Raw genomic sequence first — 24,480 nt, 5'->3', positions numbered from 1 at the left:
TGTGGGTAAAACACTACCTGGCTTGGAGGACACAACTCAACGCAAGGATTATCGTTTAGTGCAGAAGATGCGCTTTTAAAGGGATAGTTCACCCAAAAATGAAAATTCTGTCAGTATTTACTCACTCTCATGTTGTTCCAACCCCGTAAGACCTTCGTTCATCTTCGGAACACGAATTAAGATATTTTTGATTAAATCTGACAGCTGGATCACTCCTCCATAGGCTTCAAAGGGATTGACACTTGCCAGCCCCGAAAAGTTATTAAAGACATCATTAAAATAGTCTAAGTGACTACAGTGACTCAATCTTAAGTTTATCAAGCGACGAGAATACTTTGTGTGCGTAAAAACAAACAAAAATAACGACTTTATTTCAACAATTCATTTCCTTCTCTGTGGGCCTCTAGTCAGTTAACGTAGTGTGACAGCGCAGCGCTTCTGTGTTGTACGTCACACGTACTGTAGGCTCACTATTGGCCGACACTGGTCGTGTGTGATGCGTGTGACGTACAACATAGAAGCGCTGCGCTGTTACACGAGGTTTTAATATTGCCATCATTAATCATGTATCCCATCCACCCGCAACCCACCTGCAATCAATCATTATGTTATTTTTTTATTAGGCCTAACGTTCCGTTAACGTTAGCCCACCCGCCCGCGGATTATCCACAGTGCCCGCGCCCATGGATTTAACTGCAATCCGCGCATTACTAGACAGTGCACGGCACTCTTTAGCTAGTAAGTCAATTCACAAGTTCTAGCTATTTACGCTGATCTTCTTTAGTAATCTTCCTATAATGACATTCAGTGAATAATATCTGATAGTATATTTTACAAGATACTTTACCTTAAAGCAGTTTGAATGAGCACAAAAACAGCTACTTTATTCTGATCTTGGTCCCGCGATGGAATGGATCCAACAGGAAGATGTCACGTAATTTACTTGCATCATGCCCAAAAATTGTGAAAGGCTATTTGGTAGTCCTATTAAGCCTGGTGATTAAAGTTATTGTATACGAAAATAAAATGGCATAGGCCTATTTACAGTTTCCTCAGTTGCTTTGGTGCGTTTTTCACATCATCCCTAACATGTGCAAAATAATAAGTGCATTTCTCAGAACAATTTGTACAAACTGCAATATATTATAGATATGTTTCTAAAGCTAGTCCGTCACTAAAAATCCTTAGTACATCTCTCAAAAGTAAATATTCATGCCAATGATCATGTCAGTGTCATTAGAATGATAAGTCATTGAGTCATTGTTCACGAACAAGGTCGTCAAAATGTTTAGGCATGTTGTCAATTGTAACTGTGTACTTTGACAGTATTACCTGATGTAAACTTACACAAGGCTTCAGTTTGGATGACAGTTACTGTATTGAAATTGCACAAGGCTGCACTTCTATGGCATATATCAATTTCAACAGTACTATTTACATATTACTGTATGTGGGTTATTGATAGAAAGAGAATGGACAGGATTTTGTTTTTCACAGCTTTTACTAGGGATGTAACAATATATCATGTCACAATATATCACAATACAAAAATCCAACAATATGTATCGTGGATCGTGACAATCTGTATTGTGTAGTTCACTGTATTGTGTAGTTCAAGTTCATGGGCACTTTTGATGCCCATATCAAATTGGTTTCAAAATCTGCTTTTTTTCATCTAAAAAATATTGCCAGAATTCGGCCTTTTATATCCCTGCCAGATGCGGAAAAGCTTATTCATGCATTTAGCACGTCGAGACTGGACTATTGTAATGCACTATACTCTGGTCTCCCTGATAAATATATTAAGAAACTACAGTATATCCAAAACTCGGCCGCCCGTGTATTAACGCACACAACTGTTCAGCAGCATATTTCCCCTGTTCTTTACGAACTCCATTGGCTTCCAGTAACGGCACGTATCGATTTTAAAATCCTGATTTTAACATATAAAGCTATTCATGGGATAGCACCGGAATACCTCTGTGATCTAGTTGTTCCTTATAATCCAAATCGTCCTCTACGCTCGTCTGACTCTTCTACTCTGCAGCAACCCACATTTAAATTAAAGTCGATGGGTGGTCGCTCCTTTACGGTTACTGCCCCACGGTTGTGGAATAAACTTCCTTCTGCGATTAAAAATTCCCCAACTTTGGACTGCTTTAAGAGGTCTTTAAAGACCCATCTCTTTAAAAATGTTTATTGTCTTTGAAGTGTATTATGTCTGGTATTATCCTGTATATCATTGTTTGTTTCTTCTGTTTTTAATTATCTTATATTTGTTTACCATATACTGTGTAGCTCTTTGGGTTGGAGAAAAGCGCATTACAAATAAAATGCATCATCATCATCATCATCATCATCACCCAAAATAAAAAAATTCAAAAAGAGTTGTAGTGTCAGTACTACATTACGTAAAATACTATATATATATATATATATATATATATATATATATATATATATATATATATATATAATGTTGAATATAATGTATAATACTGCAATGGAGGAATATTTGTGGATCCTGATAATGCCAAAAGTCTGATGTTACCAGTAAAAGTGTCCAACATTATTTTAAATATATCTAGTCAGTTCAAGCATATTCATCTAAAATAATTTTGTATTTTCAGCTTCAGAATCATGAATATTGTTATTCTGGTGTCTCTATTGTCCTGTATTTCCAGCACAATTCATTTACACACAGACAATGTAATACCAAAATTAGCATTTTAATCAACAGTTCATTTTTTGTTAATTTTTTTATCAAATGTCTTGGAGTATCGCAATAATATCGTATCGTGAGTTCAGTATCGTGATATGTATCGAATCGTGACATGAGGGAATCGTTACACCCCTAGTTTTTACTAGTGCTACTTTATGAAAGAAAAAAACTAAATAATTTACAGTAAGAAAAAGACAAGGGGCACAAAGGAAAAAAAAAAACTAAATTAGAAAGAAACACAGGAAACACCCCTAAGTTGTGGTCTGTCTATATGCTTGCCAATTGATTACTGTATTCATGAGATGCACCTTTGAGCAATTTAGACAACTGGTTGATTGTTGGTTGAACTAACACTTTACATTCCTTCATGAGTGAGAGTCAATTTCACCTGCACGATTCATCAATTCACGTTTTTTTTACAAAAGGTCTAATAGAATTGTGTAAAACTATGCTTGACAGTTATGACAAATAGTTCAACAATTTTGCATGTAATGGCTTATGCAAGGAACTAATGCTTAGATGTTTTTAGGGGTAAGATTATTCAACAGAGAACCATATACTATGTTTTGATCAACATGACATGAGCAATTGAAAATGTGGAAAAAAGCTGACACTTGTACATTATCAATTGCAATATGTACAAAAGCAATTGCAATTTGTTCAAAGGAATAAGAAATTGCTTTAATGATGTGCACAAGTGAATAGATGATTTGGAATGTGTACAAGTAGTATCAAGAATTGCACTTTTGATCTAAGAAATGCACCAAAGCGACTAAGAAAAACTGTAAATAAGTATTTAAGTATTTGAAATACAAAATACAGTCTCTCAAAGTATTTAAATACAAGTTACATTTGATTTTTTTCCATCAAATACTCAAAAGTAATTAAATACCTATTTCAAATACATGTAATTAAAATACTGCCCATCTCTGCTTGTATGCTGAAATGTATTCTGTTCTCATTGTTTCCATGCTCCCTTCCTGCGTTTGGTTTCTGTTTCACTTTGTTGTCGTATTAGGGTTCTGTCATAAAGCACACCTGTAATTCATTATCTTTGATTTCCTTGAGTATTGAAGCTCTTATGTTTCAGTAGTGTTTTGTTAGTCATTGATGGTGTTCATGTGTTCGGTCGGGGGTGCTTGGACGTTCTTGTTTTCTCAGAGTGTTCTTTGGATTGCTGCTGTTATCCTCGTGTGGACTGTTTACCTATTTCCCGGTCTGGATTATTTTTGATTTTTTCTTTTATTATTAAAACTTTACATGCACTTATCCCTATGCACCAGTTACACTAAGCTAGACAGATGAGGAAAAGAGTGCACTATAAATAAACTGTGATTTTACCAAGTCCGAAATATTAATTTTATAAGTTAGTGTAAATGCATATACATTTTTCAAAACCACCTATCCTGTACATAAATAAATACATGAATTGATGTAATACTTTAAGAGGCAAGAAAATACAATATTTTGGGCAATACAAATATATTCAGATTGAAATATATAAAATAAAATATGCAATGCAATGCAAAGTAAAGGTCCTTTAGTAACTCTACACTGTATAGAAAAACCATGCTACAAGATATTTGTACATGGTACATTTTCTTCAATAGCCTTTTTAGTGGGCTAAAATGTAAAATGACTCAGTGCCAAGTGAGGTCAAATACATATTTACGGTGATTGATTCTGCCTTCTACTCCAATCTTTTCTTTGTGACCAGATCTAAAAAGAATGGATGAGTCAAAGCATTAGTGTGAGGAAATAGAACATTTATAATAATTATTTAAAACGCACTGCTCAGATTTGAAGAGAAAGAGTTACCAAGGAAAGCATTCATGAAAATGGCTAGAACATAGCATGTCCAATTCACAAAAAAAAAAAGGGAACATCCCCCAAATCAGCACATTTGTTCTGAAATGCCCCTGTGTCCATCTAACAGTGAATAATGCAATTCCTGAGTCATAGTTCAATATTACTGCAGTCTTCTATCTGAGCTCAAAGCATCCTTGATTGAAAAGCTCTTTGTAGCGCAGAGGACATAGACAGTGAGACAGTTAATGATGCCAGAGAAGTCATGAAGGTTTTAAATTCAAGATAAACTGAAAAAGCCCTGAACTACTGAGCCTTTTAATCTCATTTCCAAATGGGGATCTAGTCTCACAGCTTTCCAAAGCTTATGGGAATTGCCCATGTGATTTTGTCATATAGGAACAAATCCCTTTCAGACTGCCGGATAAGCTATGCAAATCTAAAAACTGCCACAAAAAAAAAAAAAAAAAGAGGGAAAGAACAAAGGAGACAGAACAATTATCCAATTTTCTTTTTTCATGAGAGAAAAGAAGAGCATCCCCGTTAAAATTGTCATAGCTACAGATAAAAACATTATAACATGAAATCATAGACATGAATTATTGATTATATATAAGCAGATATGCACTGCATCTGTAGATCTGAAAACTGTCATGAACAGTTGCTATAGAAACATGAGCACACGCACGCACGCACGCACACACACACAATATAATTCAACATTAACTGGACTGAATTGTGCCAATGTGGAAGAATGTTTTTTTGTTTCTTGCCACATAAACCCATGCAGAAAACCACAAGGTATCAGAATTACTGACATTTGCAAAATGTCCAAATTGTTAGAATGTGCAAAAACATGTGTTTTTTCCACCATGATAATTAAACAACAGATTGTCATTATTTTTAACGGTTTTGCACTGCATACTGACTGCTACAACTAAGCAATCATCAACTCAGTGTAATTACTGTATAAAGCTTAAATTGAATTGAAGAAAAAGGAAATCAAAACTATAGCAACAATTATTTTGACTAATAACACTGCATTTAATCAATGACAAAGTTAACAAACTAATTAAAGAAAAAACAGAAAAAGATGTTGCCTTCCTAGTAAGGTTTTTGCAAATAGAATATTTTTCTTCTTATTTACAGTAGTATGGCAATGGTTAACCTGAAAGTCACAGTCATATTACAAATCATGCTTTAGGGACTATAGCTCGCTACATTAGCATGGCCAAGGATCCCTGCTGGCCCAGACTGTCCCTCTATAGCAGATAGTCACAGAGATGGATACAGTCCTCTTAAACCACCTTTTTGATCCTGTGTGGAAAGGGGGGGGGGGGGGGGCTTCGGGCATTGTGGGCAGTGCTGTTTCCTCCCTGCTGAGCATCTGGATCACTCCCACAGAGTTTGCACTCAGGAGACCTTTGCCAAGTATTGACTAGGAACTCAGAAGTGCTTAACAGCCAGAACATGATAGGAGACAGAACAGCTTTTGGGGAGATTGTGAGCGGGTTGTCGATGGAGAGATGGAATGCATCGGTAAAAAGCAGAGAACTCTACCACCAAAGAATTTTCCTTTATTTTATTATTCTTTTGAGAATGCATTATGTACCACAACGCTCAGCTATGAAAATCATAATAATTTCAAATAATTGTAAAAGCGTTATATATATATATATATATATATATATATATATATATATATATATATATATATATATATATATATATATATATATTGTACAAATATTTATATAATTAAAAAATATATGGAACTTAGGACTGAATGGAATTCATTGCCATTCTGATTGTATACACTGGTAACACAATTAATTTATATACAGACAGCTACTGTACCCGTATCTGTCAGCAATATCAAAAAGTCTCTGTTGAGCACGCTTGGCTGGCTCGCTCAGATCTAGAGAGGATCCAATTTGTTTTTCATGTGGACTGCTGGACGGTCGACGAGCACCCCGTTGTGTCCCACAAAAGCACTCAACACCTAGTGTGCAGGCGGGAAAGGAACTAATTAATCACATCATCATTTAGCGATTATCAGTGTATTTCCAAACTAGTACACTGTTCCTCTCCCCAGGAGTGCTATATATCAGCTAGACAGAGCAGATCGGAACGAGTCCGCTCACGCAGACTGCGATATTAAAACACAGAAGCAGCAGTGGCACTGCTGTCCTCAGACAAGGTGATAATTGATTAGGGGGGGGAATGAGGCTCTCTGGGGGGCCCTTATGATTGGACAGATTGAAGCATCATTTTTATAGCTTCAGTCATCTGTTAATTACAAAACATCGAACTATGGGCTCAACAGCAGGGTGTGTTCTGATTATGAGGAGCAGGATGAATTTAGAGTTGAAATTTCTGCAAAATATTGAAGAGGCCAAAACATCCATTTCATTAGCATTAGGTTTAGGGCTGTCCATCCAGCCTTACTTGGAGGAAATTTCAGTGCTAGCAAGGTAGCAATAGAATGAAAATAGATGCAAGACATACAAGATTAATCAGTATGCAAATACATGTAAGAAAGAAGGCCCAGTAGAATGCAGTGTTACACCTCATCATAAATACATCCTTACAATTTAGCCTACATCTCACGAGTACAACACAGAAGACACAGAAACTCATTAAATTACTGTTCAATATAATCTACAATTGTGATTCAAGGGTAATTTTATTCTAGAAAAAGTGATTTTTATAAGTAGATTTACATAAATAGGAGCTCTACATGTTAGTGCAAAACAAAGTGTTGCAAAATGAGCCAACTGGAAATATCATCAGACAATACAAACTGCTTTGTATATTTTCATATTATAATTTGATCTGTCTATCCTTATTTTTGCTGCTATGATTACCACCCATAGAATACAAAGAAGCATGGTGACCACATTGAAGTTCAGTTGCAATTTTGACTGATTTATTCAAATATTATGCATATATGTGGTCAGGATTTGAACACTGAACATAAACTAGCCTACTAATTTAAAGAACTACCATGTTGTTAAAAAACAAAACAAAAAATTAAGTAGCTTTGAATGAAAGCATCTGCTAAATGATTAAATGTGAATGCAAAACAAAACAGAAAGATGCTTGACACCCATTGTCACTCAGGATTGAGAAGCTTCAGTGAAAATACAATCAATGCAAATATCTCTCAAATTAAACAACACGATGAACAGGAACAGATATCCAATAAGCCTTGCGTTGGAGACGCACCTGAACAAATCCTGATTCGCATGTTTATAAACATGAGCAGGAGATCATGAAGGAAGTGAATGTCAGAAAGATGGATGAGACACAGCACTTTTTATAAACCCTGGCTGAAACAATCCTCCCATCATCGAGGCCAGCCAAACACACTAATCATTGCGCGTGCCAGAGTGAGAAATCAAGCACTTTAAGCGTACCTCAGCCAGATGGTGAGTGAAATCAGAGACCCTGGCTCATTTCATGGCTGCTTAACAGCCACAAGTGAGGAAGAGAGAGTGAGTGTGATGTAAAATAAAAATAAATGGAAGAAACAAATACGATTTTACACGGTAAGTGAAACAAACTCCTTCGGCAGACAAGAAAGGCCTAACTCATAAAAGTAAATGTTTTTTTTATAAAATTGAGTACAAGAGGGTGTTCTTTCTTCACATTTGCAGAAAGATTGTGAAGTTTATGATGGTACAGGCGTAGAAATGGCTCATTTTATCTCTGTTTTGAGGCTATGACAGTTTGTAAACTAGTAAACGGAAAGCATCAAACGAGAGATAAGAAGAGGGCTGGATGTGACAGGAAAAAAGCATTTGTAATTCCAAAGGGTGACAACCAGACAAGGGAACAACTCAAACAACAGGGGCTACCAGTTTAACATTATATATATATATATATATATATATATATATATATATATATATATATATATATATATATATATATGTATATGTATATCATGATCACAACTTGTAATAACTGCTTAATGAGATCATTCTTTCTGCCTACATGAATACATGACATTAGCTAACTGCATTGTTTGTATTATTTTAGAATTGTACATTTCTGAAATATGGACATTACTTGTACACAGTCACCTCTGATAACCAAGTACTCTACATTGAAATGAAAACGCATGCATTTTCTGTAAAGCTGCTTTGAAGAGATATGTATTGTAACAAGCGCTATGCAAAAAAATGTGAATTAAATTGAATATATAATTCAATTAGCTATTTAATCACCATCGATAAAAAATTACAATTAAAATAATAATACGGGATAAGAAATTCTTACCATTGAAGCATTTGTAATATGAGAATAAAAATAACAATATATGGACTTCTAAAGTTATTATTCAATCTATCAAAATTATGCATACTAATGTCTTTGAATTAATTTATTATTATCTGTAATAAATATAACTAATTATTTAACATAACATAATTAATTTCATTAGTTTCAAGACAACTCACCACGCAGCCAGTGGAGTCCAGCTTGCGATCAGAGATGCAACGGAAATTTCGGCTGCAGCCTCCGTTGTCTTTTGAACAGTCTCGCACAGGCCCAAAAGAGTCGAGCAGCACCTCCAGACTGTCGAAGGACGAAGAAATCATCAGCTCCTCCCTGATGGACAATGATGCATAGAAAACTCAGTTAGTAATGGCAGGTTAATTATACGCCAAACAACCTCTAGCATCTTTAGCCATCATTAGGAAAATGGATAATTATATTCTGATTGTTATTATGTTATATTTACTTTATAGAATACACAGAAAATTATCGACACAGGTCAAGAACTGGATATTAAAGAGGCAAGTAATGTGAAGTAGAAAATAACTATTCTTTGTCTCCTATATGCTACCATAAATCCAGTTAAAGGGAAAAGCTTTACAGAGCAGCAAAAGTAAACACCACCACTGATGGCTAAACCTTGAACAGATGAACTCCATTGCTCTGACCTTGGTTTCAGCTATGTGGCTGGAAAATTGCATTGGGTGATGTTTTTCCTCCCTTTCCTAGAGCACTTGAAACATCCAAATATTTATCATTACTATGAAATATGAATGGGCAGTGGTCATGATGAAGGAGCAAACCAGTGACCTTTTATTGTCTAATATATTTAAAGAGTGTGAAATCACCAGGCTGCTGGAGAAGTTGAGTGCTGTGATAAATGGATTCATAGTTCCAATACTGTGATTTCGGTTTCAAGACAAAAATACTGCCTTTGCATTCCAAGTTGTTTTAAAAACAATTCTGTTATGAAGTGTTATGGAGACATGGTCAGTCTGTGTTTAAAAATTATGTAAATGACAATCAAATAAGTGCATGTATAAAAACAAAAATAAATAAATTATTTAAAAAGAGAGAGAGAGGGGGGGGGGAGAGAGAGAGAGAGAGAGGGGGGGGAGAGAGAGAGAGAGAGAGAGAGGGGGGGGAGAGAGAGAGAGAGAGGGGGGGGAGAGAGAGAGAGAGAGAGAGAGAGAGAGGAGAGAGAGAGAGAGAGAGAGAGAGAGAGAGAGAGAGAGAGAGAGAGAGAGAGAGAGAGAGAGAGAGAGAGAGAGAGAGAGAGAGAGAGAGAGAGAGAGAGAGAGAGAAACCAGAGGCTACTTTTTCCGATTTTGCATTCAGTCCTAAAACGTGAAACTAATAAAAGAAAATCCTACAATATTTTGAAGAACTATTTAAAGGGGTTTTGGTTTTAAGTCCACTAATAAAGTTATTAAATAATCATAAGTAAAACAATAACCATTTTTTTAACATTTTCATGACAGTTCTCCACCTTTCCAAACATTAGTATTTAAGTATTTATTGTTACTGCAGTTAGTTTCCTTAATTCTTCAGAATCACAAAATAAAGCTGTACTAAAATGTGTCAATTATTGTGTCGGATTGAAACGACTAAAAATAAACAGTAACTGTCCTGCTAAAAATATCAATGAACATTTGAGTCCTTATATATGACTTATTATGTAAAAAAGAAATTAATAAAAAAAGTCATACCATATTTGTCTATGATAAATTGCAGCCGAAGAATAATTGAGATTTACTTGACATGTAACAGTATCACAGTTAACAATATTCACTGGGGATTCTCAGTGAATGCCCACCTTACTTAATAAAGAACATTGCGGATCTCACCTCATGTTCCCACTCCCACCAATCTTAGCTAAATACTAGTACCAGGGAAAGCAGACCTTTTAAAGTCGTGATGTTATGGTTGTTAGGGGAAAATGTTATCGTAATAAGGCAGAATATATAATGACTCCCGTTCCACGGAAATGAGGGCACTTTGAACAAATTGAGACAAATCTACCTCTGTGAACAAAGCCTCTCAATTGGCAGGGCTTAGAACAGAAAGTCTTGGGAAGCTCTAATTAGTAGCTTAACTCCAAATACAAAGCAAGCATTTTCAGACTAGACACTGGAAATGTGCAGCCTGCTCTTTTCAACAGTGGCAAGAAGTAATTAAAATGAACCTTCACTTAAGACTATAATAAAGAAGGCCATCCAAGTAATAGAAGATTCACTCTGAAACAAATGCCATACATAATACTTTTTTAATCAAAAGCTAAGACACTAATCAGTCATTATCTCTGTTATTGTTCTAAAGCTTTCAATGTTACTAGAGACGTTAGCCACAGCTTTGCCTAGTATTATTATTATTATTATTAACAACAATACAAATAATAACATAAAAAGGTTACACTATATTTTAAGGTGTCATTGTTACAGTGTAATTATATATTTAAGTACTGAGTAATATTAAGCAACTACATGTACTTACTATAGGGTAGGATTAGGATTTGGTTGAGGGTTAGTTGCATGTAATTATGCATAATCTACTGTTATTACTATGGTAAGTACATGTAACAAGGACATTGTAAAATAAAGTGATACCCATAAAAATTATAATAATAGTTGTTAGATCTGTCACTTCGGTCTGTTTATTTTTGGTTGGGTAACAGAGCTCTGACAATTCTTTCTTTCTTGTCATTGTGAGCGTGCTGTTCCGATCACTCGGACCGTACGCTCTTCTGTTCATGCGAGTTGTTTTGTGTGCGGAGCATGGTGTTCGGATCCCGGCACTTCGGTTTAGTTTAGTTTTGGTTCTGTGTCGGGGTATGGACATTCATTCTCTGTGTGCTCTGTCTTCTTCGGTTTCGAGTTCGCTCAGGCTGTACGCTCTTCTGCCCTCGTGTGAAGTTGTGTTCTTTGTAGCATGTGGCTTGTGTTTTTTATTGGCTGTGTGCTTTCATGTTGTCATCCCAGCAAGCAATAGCCATCATTTCACCATTTAGGTTAACTATAGACCCGATATAGTCCGGCTATGAGTAACCCACTTCAAGACAAAATAACCTTGAATTTTGTTATATGTCGTTTTTGCCAAAATAACCTGTGTATGATATTCCATCATTTAAGCAAAGTAAACAGTGATTACAAGGTGTTTGGTTTCATTTCCTCACTCATTTGAATTCTTTGTTATCTAATTGATGTCTAGTCTATTTTTGGGCTATGGTTTAGATGTCTACTAAATTTTCACTGACAGCCCAATTTTGCCTTGTTTTAGCCTAGACGTCTGGGCTGTGTTTGGACACGTTTTGTGGAAACACGCAGCTTCTCATTAGCTTTTCTCATTAGTGGTTTGTCCTTTTATTTTTTTTTGTTTGTTTTATAAGCACATGGCTTGTGGTTGTGTTCACTAGCTTGTCATGTTTGTTTCTTTGTGCCATGTGCTCTCCTGTCTATTGTCTCCACCCCACCCATCTTATAATTGGTTTTGTTGCCCCTCCTGTCTCCCTCTTTACCTGTCTTGATCCCTATTTATTCTCCTTGTTTGCAGTCCTGTGCCAAATTGTCGTCAAATGTACCTCGTGTCCTGCTTTGAATGATCCTGTTTGCCTTGCCCAGTCCAGCCTTGTCCAGTTGCCAGTCATGTTTTCCACCATGTATGAGTTTTTGTTTGTTTTTGTTTTTATTTTTGAAATAAATAAAAGCCAGTCTCTGCATCACTGAGTCCTCACCTCATCCCTTAACCCAAACCTGGCACTTAGTAAAAGGGGTCAGCACGACTGCTTTTGTAAACAAAAAGTTAATATTGAGTAACATTTTAGACAATATAGCCAGTTACTTTCTTTTTTCTCTTTTATCATACTTTTTCCCCCCCAAACTAAACCATAGCAGGGCCCTTTGAATGAATCGGTTGAGTGAATAACTCAATGATTAATTTGTGCCAACAGTAAATTATTCAGTGTAAGATAATTTCAGAGAAATGATTCAATGACACTCATTCAATGACACACATTAAGAGTCACTCATCATTTCTTTCATTCCTGAAAGAGTAAATGCTCGCGTTTACTGTACATGCACATTCTTAAGCCGATTAGGCTTAATAAGTGGACAATGCATGTGGTCACATAAACAAGTTAACCCATTTTCCTTTATCAGTGTTAAGGTCATACACAGCTTAAATGTGTAAAACACATTAACCTGTGTTCTGTGGGCTAACTGAAGTTGTGCATGTGTGATATGTGAAAGGAGAGCATCATCCCAGTGGATTTAAACGTAGGATACTTGCATTGTCGGATTATTGGTTCGGATGTAAACAGGAACAGGTTATTTGAATAAGCAGATTTTTGGGAATTATCAGTGTTGTTTTGCACATGTAAATATGCTCATTTGTACAATTCTTAACTCATTGACTGGTATAACTATTGTAACCTCTAAAAAAGTCACTGAAAAATCACCTCCATTAGCCAGACTGATTATTGATGTACCTGTGCTTAATTTTAATACATACATTTTAATCTATAGAGCACAATTTAGCTGGATCTTAACTTTTGAACTTTACCTTTGGTTGAATTTAATATTTGATATTGTATTTTACATTTTTTTGAAATATTTTAATTTTCCCCCAGAAAATGTGGAGATATTGTGGTAACAATGTGGAGAAATGTGGTAACAATATTTGGCAAGCCCCCTGCAATGCTGCTGCGGACCCCCTATGATCACGGACTGAAAAATCCTGCTGTAACAAAGGCAATGAGGTGCCAAACATCTACTTGATAGATACCAATACAGAGTATACACTGTATTCTCTCTAAACTGATTGTTCTGTGCAGTTCCAAGATTGCTTTTCTTTGGATCAGATTATGCTGCTGGGAGAAGCAGCAGTGCACTGGTTCACTTGCACAACGGAAGCGAAATGTGTTTGCTGTGCTTGAAATGAACAAATATTTACTGTATGATGTACGACGTCGACAGCAATGGTAATTTTCCAAACAAGCGGGCTCTGACTAGTGCTGTGAATTGCAGTTCACAGACATTCAAATTATTATAAAAATATGTTATCATCCTAATATTTAATTCTCTTAGCAATAATTGGTCAAAAATGGTCAAAGATGATAAGTGCAAGTAATGATGATTAGATATATTTCCCTCAGCCTTTCACAAGTAGGCTATGCCAAGTCAAAAAATTCTAGACTAAATTCCAACCAATGAGCCAGTCAGTTTTTTTTTTCTTCAATAGAGTTAATGACACCCCTATGGGTTTATATACAGTACTACGACCAATTCAAATGGTCCTTAAATAGGGATTTACTTACTAATCGTATTTCATCATTTACTCACTAATGTCACCCCAAACATGTAGGACTTCTTTGGAACAGAAATTATAATATTTTGAAGAATTTTTCAATTGTCTTTGTACAAAACAACACTGGACATCACTGATTTTTATGTGTGGGCTGATACTCTACAGTACAGAAGAAAGTAAGTCATACAGGTTTGGAACAAGATGACAAAATTTTCATATTTTAGTGATCTATCCTTTTAAAGATCAGGCAGTATATTATCTCTATGACGAATGTTCAGCATAACATGGTAAGTCTTACTTTGAAATATTCCAGTGCTCTCAAAAAACTCGGAATTGAGGAAATACTCAATATGCCCTGGCCAAGGGACCGCATGGCCTGCCAAATACTCTACAGTGGACTCCATATAGCTAGCCACTCTGCGGGAGATCAGTAGGACACACTTAGACGACCTTTTTAAGGGACTAAACCATATCCACCATGTACGTATATGGTGTACAGTATGTGCATGGTACATTTACATATATAACTAAATAAAAAATAAATAAAAAATTTGTGTGTGTGTTTATTTGTTTGTTTGTCTGTTTGTTTGTTTGCTTGTTTGTGTGTGTGTGTGTGTGTGTGTGTGTGTGTGTGTGTGTGTGTGTGTGTGTGTGTGTGTGTGTGTGTGTGTGTGTGTGTGTGTGTGTGTGTTTCACTGTCTGATGTTAATTAGAAGAGGACTAACTTTTATACATTTTATACAGAAATACATATATATATATATATATATTTCTGAGGATCACTTTATTTTTTTCTTATGAACAAAACCATATCTATAATTGAATTTTCAAAAGTAACTTTTACATTGTACTGCCTTTAAGGCCCTGAACACTGAAATATTTAAAACCTCCTTTAAGCACCAGCTACCATGATCATTTAGAGTGAGACTAATCACAAGATTAATCAATTTTGGGTAAAAAACAAATTAATCAAATCAGCATGTGCCCTTTGGCAATGCATTCAAAGCCCCTGCAAGGTCTGGATAATGTCAAGCCACATCAATTTTGAGGATATACAAAAAAAGAAGGAAAAGCCTCATTTGGTTGGAAACTTTAATCAGTTGCAGTTCAATAAAGAGGCTCAGTGGAATCCATTATCAATAAGCCATCCTTATATTTGACAGATCACAAGATTAACCATACTTCTCATGAGGATAAATTAAATCAATAGGTGCTAAATCTCAACAGAATATCTGAAGAAATATACAACTAAAAAGTAAGGATGTAGGTCTCGACACAAGTGTTTTAGAGCCTTATTTAACTTGCAAAGTCTCAAACTGTATCCACATAATGACTTTTGTAAACGACATTGAAAGCACAGAGGCTACTTAAAAGTCTGCAACCACAGGAACGTTGCTGTAATTTACTGTAATTATCCAGTCAACCTAAAGACACCCAAGACATCCTAGATCAGTAATTGTCCTTGTGGTTTTCTAAAGTGTTTTTTGTTGTAAAGTTTAGTTAAACTTTAACTAGAGTGAAACCAGTGTTTTCGAGCAAGTGCATGTAATGTCTGAGAAAAACCCACATTAAAATATCATTATCTTTGACAATTCCTTGTGAAATATGACATGAAGAAATAATATAAAAGAAAATACACATGGTTCAACTTTTATTTGGTGATATTTTTAGTCAATAGAATCCAAAGAGAAAGAAGTGACCCTTTGCTCAGCTCTGCCTACCTTGGTTACTGTTGTTCTCTCAGAAAAATGTTATTGAACATCCCATTATCATAGGGATCAACTATAAATGTTCATCAACGGTGCAGTTTTCAAACGCACTCATAAAGTGGTAGAAATGTAAACAATATTGTGACAATACAGTTTTTTTAGAAAGTTAAATCGCACTAATGTTTCTACAACACATTCACTGTGTTAAATACAGAATTAACTCTTTAGTAACTTTTTGCTCTATTTTGACCTGAACCAATAAATAAATAAATTGCAGCAAATGTAGGTGTCCTTAATTATGTCATGCCTGTTCACTTGGAATTGAGGGGGTGACAGATCCACAGAATGAACTTTTCAAGATTTATTTAAAAATGTGTAAAATTTCAATAAAATTCACTTTCTAAACACCATGGACTTTCAAAGACTTATATAAAAAGTTAAAGCGCATGTATGATAAAATAGAGGATGGCAACAGTTGGTAACATTTTAAGAGCGAAGGATCAATTTTATAGCACATAAAAATTTTATTCAGGAACTAATGAATTTTAATATGTCAGCTCTTCAGCAATTCTTCTTTGAAACTTAGATTGAAAATGTCATCTCCTACCTGACATCCACAGCGTCCTCCATGACAGTCATATCTGTCTTACACTTGGCAGAAGGGTTGATGGCCAGCTCAGCGGGAGGAATTACAAAGCTTTTGCTAAGTGGCAGCCACATGCCTTCTCCAAGAGTATATGTGAATCTGAAACACAAAAAGGCACAGTGAATATTTCGACCTGTACTTCTACATTGTGAGACAAGAAAATAGGCATTTGGATGACATAGTTTTACAAATATTTCTTTTTTCTTTTTCTGTTTTTATTTAAAGAAAAAAAGAAAAGGTGTTTTTCTCTTGAGGATCCCTGGAGGTTAAATAGAAATTCTGGATAGGAATCTAAATATAGTGGTGTCCAGGGTAATAACGAACAACACATTTTCAGACTGAAAAAAGAGACAGGTTATTGTTAATATTTAGTGAATGATTTCTGGCAAAAAAAAAAAAAAAAAAAAAAAAATCCATACATCCCCATGAGAGACTCCCACGTGTACAGTATGTAAAGACATTTATTCACTTGGTTTATTGTATCTGCCTCTGCACAGTTGCAGAGGGGTTTAACAAATAATATGTTCTTACTGGTCCATCTAAAGGTTCAAATTAATTGTATTCTTAAGTTGACCGAAAAAAATAGCTTCCTAACTCCTACATTTTTCTCCTGAAAAATCGCATATAACACCATTTCCAGTTTGACCCTCAGTCTAGATCAGTAGCACATTTTAAAACTTGAGTCATTACCGGAATGCTTATCTGACCTTGAACCCCCCCGACCCCCCCCCTGCTGAGAGACATCCAGGCAGATAAGATCAACTCGTGGGTGGATATTCATAGAGGACTACAAAAAAACAAAAACTGAGCATTGTAAAATAATGCCCAGAACAGAAGGTCCAAAGAGTTTTTAGGAGTAATTGAAAACTGGCACATCTACAAACTAGCTCTCTTTTACTTCACTTCAATTCACTTTGAAGTCCTGAGGTTTCGAATTAGTGTCATAACATTCAATCAATAAATTCAGTTCTGTCCAGAACTGACTTGCATACAATGGAAAAAGTGTCTAAGAAATGAGTATGAACAAGCTTTTTTTTCCTCTCTGAAAACATGCATTCAAAATAGCCAGGATGTGCTTGAATGATTCATTGATTCATTCACTCGCTGATTCATTCCTTCATTCATTTGCTTTTCCCCTGTATACTCAACTATCATTGAAAACCTAATGCACCCCATGCGCCTCAGGAAGTCTGTACATATATGAGCTAAACAATCACTTCAGTAATTCTATTTGCACAAGATGCATTATGCAAGCAAAAATACTGTATGATTACAAAATTGGAAGCTATTTTAATTTTTCAGTATTATGCATGTGTAGATGTGATTTACACCTACACTGTAAGAAAAAAAAAATTGCATTTTATCAAGCGTACAGGGTTTTTTTAGTCACACATAGCCAACTAAGAATTGTGAATCACTTTTAACATAGATAAAACACTTGTTAGACTGACAAAACTCACCCTAATTTTGTCCAAACTGCTAACCGTTTTATAATTAATAATGTTGCTGATTTGCTAAGGGTTTGCAAGCTCCCAGCACATTTTGCGGCATGCATTAATTATGTGGTTACTCTTATTATAAAATTGTTTACTCTGTGCTGGCTTTATTTATGCAGATGATGTTGTTGTTGTTCATATACATTTAGAAGTTTAGAATAGATAAGATTTTTAATGTTTTTGAAAGAAGTCTCTGATGCTCACTAAGGCTGCATTTATTTGATAAAAAATACAGAAAAACAGTAATATGGTGAAATATTGTAAAAATATAAAGACTGTTTAGTATTATTTTAATACATTTTTTAAATGTAATGTATCACAGTGATAGAAAATAAAAATTTTCAGCATTCATTACTGTCTCACATGGTTGTTCAGAAATCATTCTAATATGCTGAATCTTATTATTAACATTGTTTAATGTTTACATTTTTGTTCTACATTTATGATACATTTTTCCAAGGTAATATTAAGTTCAAGAGAATAACATTTATTTTTTAAATTTGTCTTTAAATATTTCATGGTTACTTTTGATCAATTTCTACTTTGCTGAAATCAAGCAATAATTTCTTTCAAAAAAGTATCAAACAAGAATAATACTAAGTAAACAGACCATGAATTAACTACGAAAAAAAGAAAAGCAATTATAATCCTCAGATTACCCTCCTCTTGTGTACTATGAATGGAACTGTCCGTCTGCTGCTGTTTAAAACGGTGCAATAAATTGCTTTTCTTGATTACAGTTCAGTCTATTAAACTTGCATCTTTCCCTATGTTTCAATAAATAAGCCACTGCCAGCAGGCAAATTTATTTATTTACCTAGGTTCAAATGCAGGTTCTTCAATTATAGCACTCTGCACTGTCACTGTGCATACAGAGCTGTACTAGCATCTGAGAACTGATGATAAAAGTAGTTGAAGGAATCTCATTATCTGTTTCCCCTAGTGAGACTGGGGATCTCCATATTCCCCTGTAACTTATTACAGAAGCCGGGGAAAGCAAAATATAAACAATCAATTAATCAACTGACTCATTTCATTTACGTTTAAAAACTCACAGAGGTTTTGATTTGTAAATTTTTACAAACAAAATTATATAAGTCTCAGGTGTCCCCAGAATGTGTCTGTGAAGTTTCAGCTCAAAGTACCCCACAGATTATTTACTACACTATTGTGAAAATGCCCATTTTGAGTGGAAGGAAAAACCAGCTTTTTTTGTGTATGTATCTTTAAATGCAAATTACCTGCTGCTCCCCACTTTTCCAGAAGAGGGTGGAGCCTTTACAGCTCGTGCTTTGGATACGCAGCCAAAAACTAATTGCTAATAACTATCTGTTTAGTTTTAATTATCATCTCCATCGAAGTCACACTCACGTGATATTGCAGTTTCGTCATCATGAATGTTTATTATCTGCATGTGTAAAAGCCATAGCAGCAAGTAAAACAATCACATGTGTATATTAGATAGATCTGTGTATTAAAGTGAAAGCAGCTTAATATACAGTACCTACTGCTTTATATGCTTTTAATATGAATCAAACAACAAAAGAAAAATAGAAAATCACTTACTGTTCTTGATTGAATAACTTTAATCAATTAGTAGCTTTAATAAGAATACATTTCTTACTTGAATGCTGCTGTTAAATGCTCTGGTGAGGAGATAAATATGGCGGACAGTATACAGCTCATTCAAGGTGGGATCTATGCTAATAGGACAGAGTCTGTCAGCAGTCGTGGGCTGGGCCTGTGCAATGTGACGTCACATTGCATAGAAACAAAATCACCCCCTAAACCCTCAATCACTATTCCCTACATTAGTCCATTAATAGTTCACTTGAAGGAGTGAATGAAAACGAGTTAGAATTCGGACAGCTGTTGAGTGTACATTGCATTGGCTGTACAGTCATTATTGCGGTGCAATGTGGTATAGAATGAGTGCACTTAATAACGCCCACTATGGTTTCGGGCACCACTACAAATGGCTGTCCCCTCAAAAAATGTCCTATTTGAGGGTATAGGGGGCGATTTTAGATTCAGCCCATGTGTCATGTTTTGTTTGGTTTATTGTCAGATGACTGTCAGTTCTGTCTTCTCAATGGTTCATTGTGTTGATCACTTTCAGGTGCGTTTAGTTATTTCATTAGCCCTTGGTTGCTTCCGAAATCGCATACTGAAGTGATTCTTACCCCTAAAATCCACTGGATCCGTCTACGGCGCGTAATGTCAGCGTCGCGGATGCCGGAGCTAATCGCGGCCATTATTGTCAATGCTCTTAAGTCCACCAGCTGCGGACGGAGCGCGTCTCAGAAGCGTCCCAGAAGCGTGTCTCCGCTCCGCTCCGCAGAGAATAGGTAGCAGGTCTATTTTCGCCGCTTGCCGCATCAAGCAGCACAGAGTACATCGTACCGGGCAGGAAGTCAGACACAGAACGGCATAGAGGATCCGGTCGATTTTCAAAATAAAACACCCTGTGGAGACCAAACGCTCCACTGCTGAAACGCGTCTCAGACGCTTCCAGTGGACTTTGACGCCGAGCTAGGGACGCATCAAAAACGTGGCGCTGACGTTACGCGCCGTAGACGGATCCAGTGGATTTTAGGGGTTAAGTGTGCATACGATGGACATTTTACTATCCCATGAGGCCACAGGAGAGGGTTTGTGAATAGGCTCTTTTGAGATTAGCAAAATTTGCGCAAAACCGATCACCACTGATCACCGCAAAATGCATGCCGGTTAGAAATGTGTCCGAATGGCCTGGTTCGGATCCCGAAGACAGGCGCAGTTTCTCTCCCCCGACTGCTGATCAAAAGGACAATGGGAAACGACTTGCTGACGACACAGCTTGATGTTTATTGGTTTAAACAACCGTGATGTATTGCTATCTTTTAAAATGTTTGATTTTGAAACTGTGATATCATGTTTTAATATGTAAATTATGTGTGAACATTAACAAACCCTCGGACAGTAGTATCTTTCTGTGGGATATGTCCTATGTGATTGTTGTCATATTTATAAAAAAATCTAAAAAATATGTCTATATTAAACAAAATTATTTGGGAAAACATCAATTTGGATGTAATTTTATGGATAAAAAGTACTTTGGGCGTCTTGTTCAACATAATTATTTTCATATAAAAGCAACAGAACTTAAATAAAATCCAGTTTATTAGAAACACAACGCATGATAAAATCCCTCAATATCCTCATTTGATGGTGTCTGGTCCAGTACGAGAAGAGAACGTCTCGGGTTACGTCTGTAACCCTTGTTCCCTGAGAAGGGAACGAGACACTTCGTCGTTAGAAATGATTCTTTGGGGATGCTCCCTTAAGCGTACAATCCTGATTGGTGTTGCGTCATGAGTCATGACGTAACGTGACGGCATACCCGGAAGTATAAAATGACGCCGGCGCACACACGCGTAAGCCTCGCGATGATGCAAGCCGCTCACAGGCATGAAGGGGTGTAGCAAGGCGACGCAGTGTCTCGTCCCCTTCTCAGGGAACAAGGGTTAAAGACGTAATCCAAGACTTTCCCTTTCTAGGGAACTCGCACTGCGTCATGAGAAACGACTCTTTGGAGAACGAATGCCCACTATGCCACGCACCAAATATGGCTGCACTAGTGTGGAACTGTATCAGGCACAAGCTAGGACGAGAGCACTCGTGCACCCGGTGTGTTGGGGAGGTGCACACTATAAAACCTGATAAAGGTGTGTGGGGTAGCCCAACCGGCTGCCTCACAGAACTCCTGGAGGGGCACTCCCGAGTAGAGGGCCCTAGAGGACGCCATGCCCCTAGTGGAATGAGCCTTTGCGCCCAAAGGTGAAGGCAGATTGCGCACCTGGTAGGCCTCCTGGTGGAGGATGAAATGCCTGCAGGACCGTAGACCAAACTGGAAGGAACCTTGGGCACATAGCCAGGTCTAGGATGCAAGATGGCCTTAACTCCTCCTAGGGAAAACTCCAAGCAAGCAGGCGATATTGCCATGGCCTGGAGATCTTCCACCCTCTTAAGTGAGGTAATGGCTAGGAGAAAAGCCATCTTAAGCGTCAGGTCCTTAGCTGGTGCTGACAGAAGTGGTACGAAGGGGGCCAGGGATAACCCTTCAAGAACCACCGCCAGGTCCCAGGTAGGAACTTTGGTCCTGGACGTTGGTCTCATCCTCCATGTACCACGGAGAAAATGTATGACCAGCTGGTGCCTCCCAGAGGACCATCACTTAGTGGTGCATGGAAAGCCGCAATGGCCGCCACGTACACCTTAAGTGTGGAATGGGTGAGACCAGCAGAGAAGCGATCTTGAAGGAACTCCAGAACTGAAGCCACTGGGCAGTTAACTTGGTCTAACTCATGTTCTCTACAACAAGTGAAAAACACAATCCACTTTAGACCATACAATCTCCTAGTGGAAGGAGCTCTGGAACTAAGTATGGTCTCGACCACTCCGCCTGAGAGGCCAGCATCTTGGTACTGAACCCCTTCAGGGGCCAGACCCACAGCTTCCACATCTCCGGGCGAGGGTGGAATATCGTGCCTGGAATCTACCGGGAGTGCTATCATGTCTGAGAACCATACTCGGGCCGACCAAAATGGGGCTACTAGAAGTAGGCTGACTCCATCTCAACGGACCCTCTCTAGAACTCCCGGGAGCAGAGCGATGGGGGAAATGCATACAAGCGCAGCCTCGGCCACACCTGTACCATGGCATCCGACCCCAGTGGGGCTGTATGTGTGAGGGAAAACCACAGTGGACAACGGGACGTCGCCTCGAAAGGATGCCTGCTCCCTGATTCTGAACCCCCAGGACATTGCTCTGAGGGACAGAGTCCCCCCTGTCGATTCAGATAAGCGACTACTGACGTATTGTCTGACCGTATCAGGACTTGGTAGCCTTTGATGTCTGGGAGGAAGCTCCTCAGAGCTCTGAACACAGCCAACATCTCTAGGCAATTTATATGTCAAGAGTGATGACGGTCCTGCCACAGACCCCTGGCAAAGCGGGCGTCCATGACCGCGCCCCAACCAGTGAGGGAGGCGTCTGTTGAAACTGTTTTCCGGCAACATGACGCTCCCAACACTGGAACTTGCCACAGAAACCAAGGTTTCTTCCATATTGATAGAGAACGAAGGCATCTGCGCATAACCCTGATCATTCAGAAAGGATTTCTCCTTGGGGAAAAGCCCTTGGCTTTCAGCCACCACTGAAGGGGTCTCATTTGCAGGAGACCCAAGGGTATTATGTTGGACGCAGCTGCCATGAGGCCCAGCAGTCTTTGAAATTGCTTTACAGTAATGGCATGGCCTAGCTTCATCCTGGACACCATGGCCAGGATGGACTCGATATATGCGGGAGACATTTGTGCACGCATCGTAGAAGAGTTCCATACCACGCCCAAGAACGTAGTTCTCTGGGCAGGCACCAACAAGCTTTTCTTCGTGTTGAGTCTCAACCCTAAGCTCTAAATATGACCAAGGACGACATCTTAATGCCGAACTGCCATTTCTTGAGACTGAGCCAATATGAGCCATTCGTCGATGTAATTCAGTATACGGATGCCCTAGAGCCTCAGTGGGGCCAGAGCCGCATCCATGCAAATGTGCGAGGGGACAGAGCTAGGCCGAATGAAAGAACCCGATATTGGTACGCTTCGCCTCCGAAAGCGAACCTCAAGAACCTCCTGTTACATGAAAGGACGGAGACATGGAAGCAAGCGTCTTTAAGATCTCTCGTGACAAATCAGTCCTCGGACCTGATTTGGTTCACGATGATGGGAATCGTGAGCATCTTGAACCTTAACCTCCTCAGAGAACGATTCAAGTGTCTCAGATCTAAAATCGGTCGCAACCCTCCATCCTTCTTTAAACTATAAAGTACCGGCTGTAAAACCCGAACTCCCAGTCTGGAGTAGGGACACGTTCTATACCCTCTTTGACCAACAGAGAGTGTACTTATTGTTCCATTACCCAATGTCCTCTGGAGTTGGTCCCTCCCCCTCATCCAAATATTTTAGGAGGTCGGACTGGTATGCCTGCAAGATAACCATAGAGTGCAGACATGAACCAGCCCGACCTGCCTCACATAAGCCATGCCAACCGATGCAGAGGTGTCTCTGCATGGCTTGCTGGGCAGCACCGGGGCTTTCAGGGATGATGCCGCTTCAGGAGAGAGGTAACTAGCGAGAGCCTCTTCCATCTGCGGCATCTTCCCATACACCAACTCTTTCGCGCCTACTACATGGCTATAATCTATCACAGAAGGATTTGATATGCGAGAGGAGAGGGGTTTTTCCCATGCTTTCGATATCTCTTTATGCAGGTCTGGGAAAAATGTTAAGCCCCGGCTCTGAGGTTGTGACCGGTGCTGCAGAATGTGCTCATCCAAGCTTCCTTCTTCTCATGTGGCCTGCTGATGTTAAGTCTGGCCACAGCACGTATCAGAACCTCAATAAGCTCCTCATAGGCGGGAACATGAACAGGCGAGTCTATTTCATGTTCATCTGCCTCGATGCTGAGCACATCTACT

General features: G+C 37.9%; 1 protein-coding gene across 2 annotated transcripts in view; it reads right to left on the bottom strand.

The window, feature by feature from the left end:
* Window positions 1-24,480, bottom strand: part of astn1 (astrotactin 1) — a 305,138-nt gene that overhangs the window by 163,990 nt on the left and 116,668 nt on the right. For both annotated transcript variants that reach the window (XM_077231865.1, XM_077231856.1), the window contains exons 10-11: window positions 16,427-16,564; window positions 8,992-9,142 (exon numbers count right to left, since the gene is read on the bottom strand). In XM_077231865.1, the coding sequence (XP_077087980.1) occupies window positions 8,992-9,142; window positions 16,427-16,564 (289 nt within the window). The remainder of the gene's footprint in view (window positions 1-8,991; window positions 9,143-16,426; window positions 16,565-24,480) is intronic.

Source organism: Siphateles boraxobius, unplaced genomic scaffold, assembly GCF_051911475.1.
Source record: "Siphateles boraxobius isolate OS27281-9 unplaced genomic scaffold, OSU_SipBor_1 1, whole genome shotgun sequence".
Taxonomy (NCBI): domain Eukaryota; kingdom Metazoa; phylum Chordata; class Actinopteri; order Cypriniformes; family Leuciscidae; genus Siphateles; species Siphateles boraxobius.
This window is presented reverse-complemented; position numbering and strand designations above follow the sequence as displayed.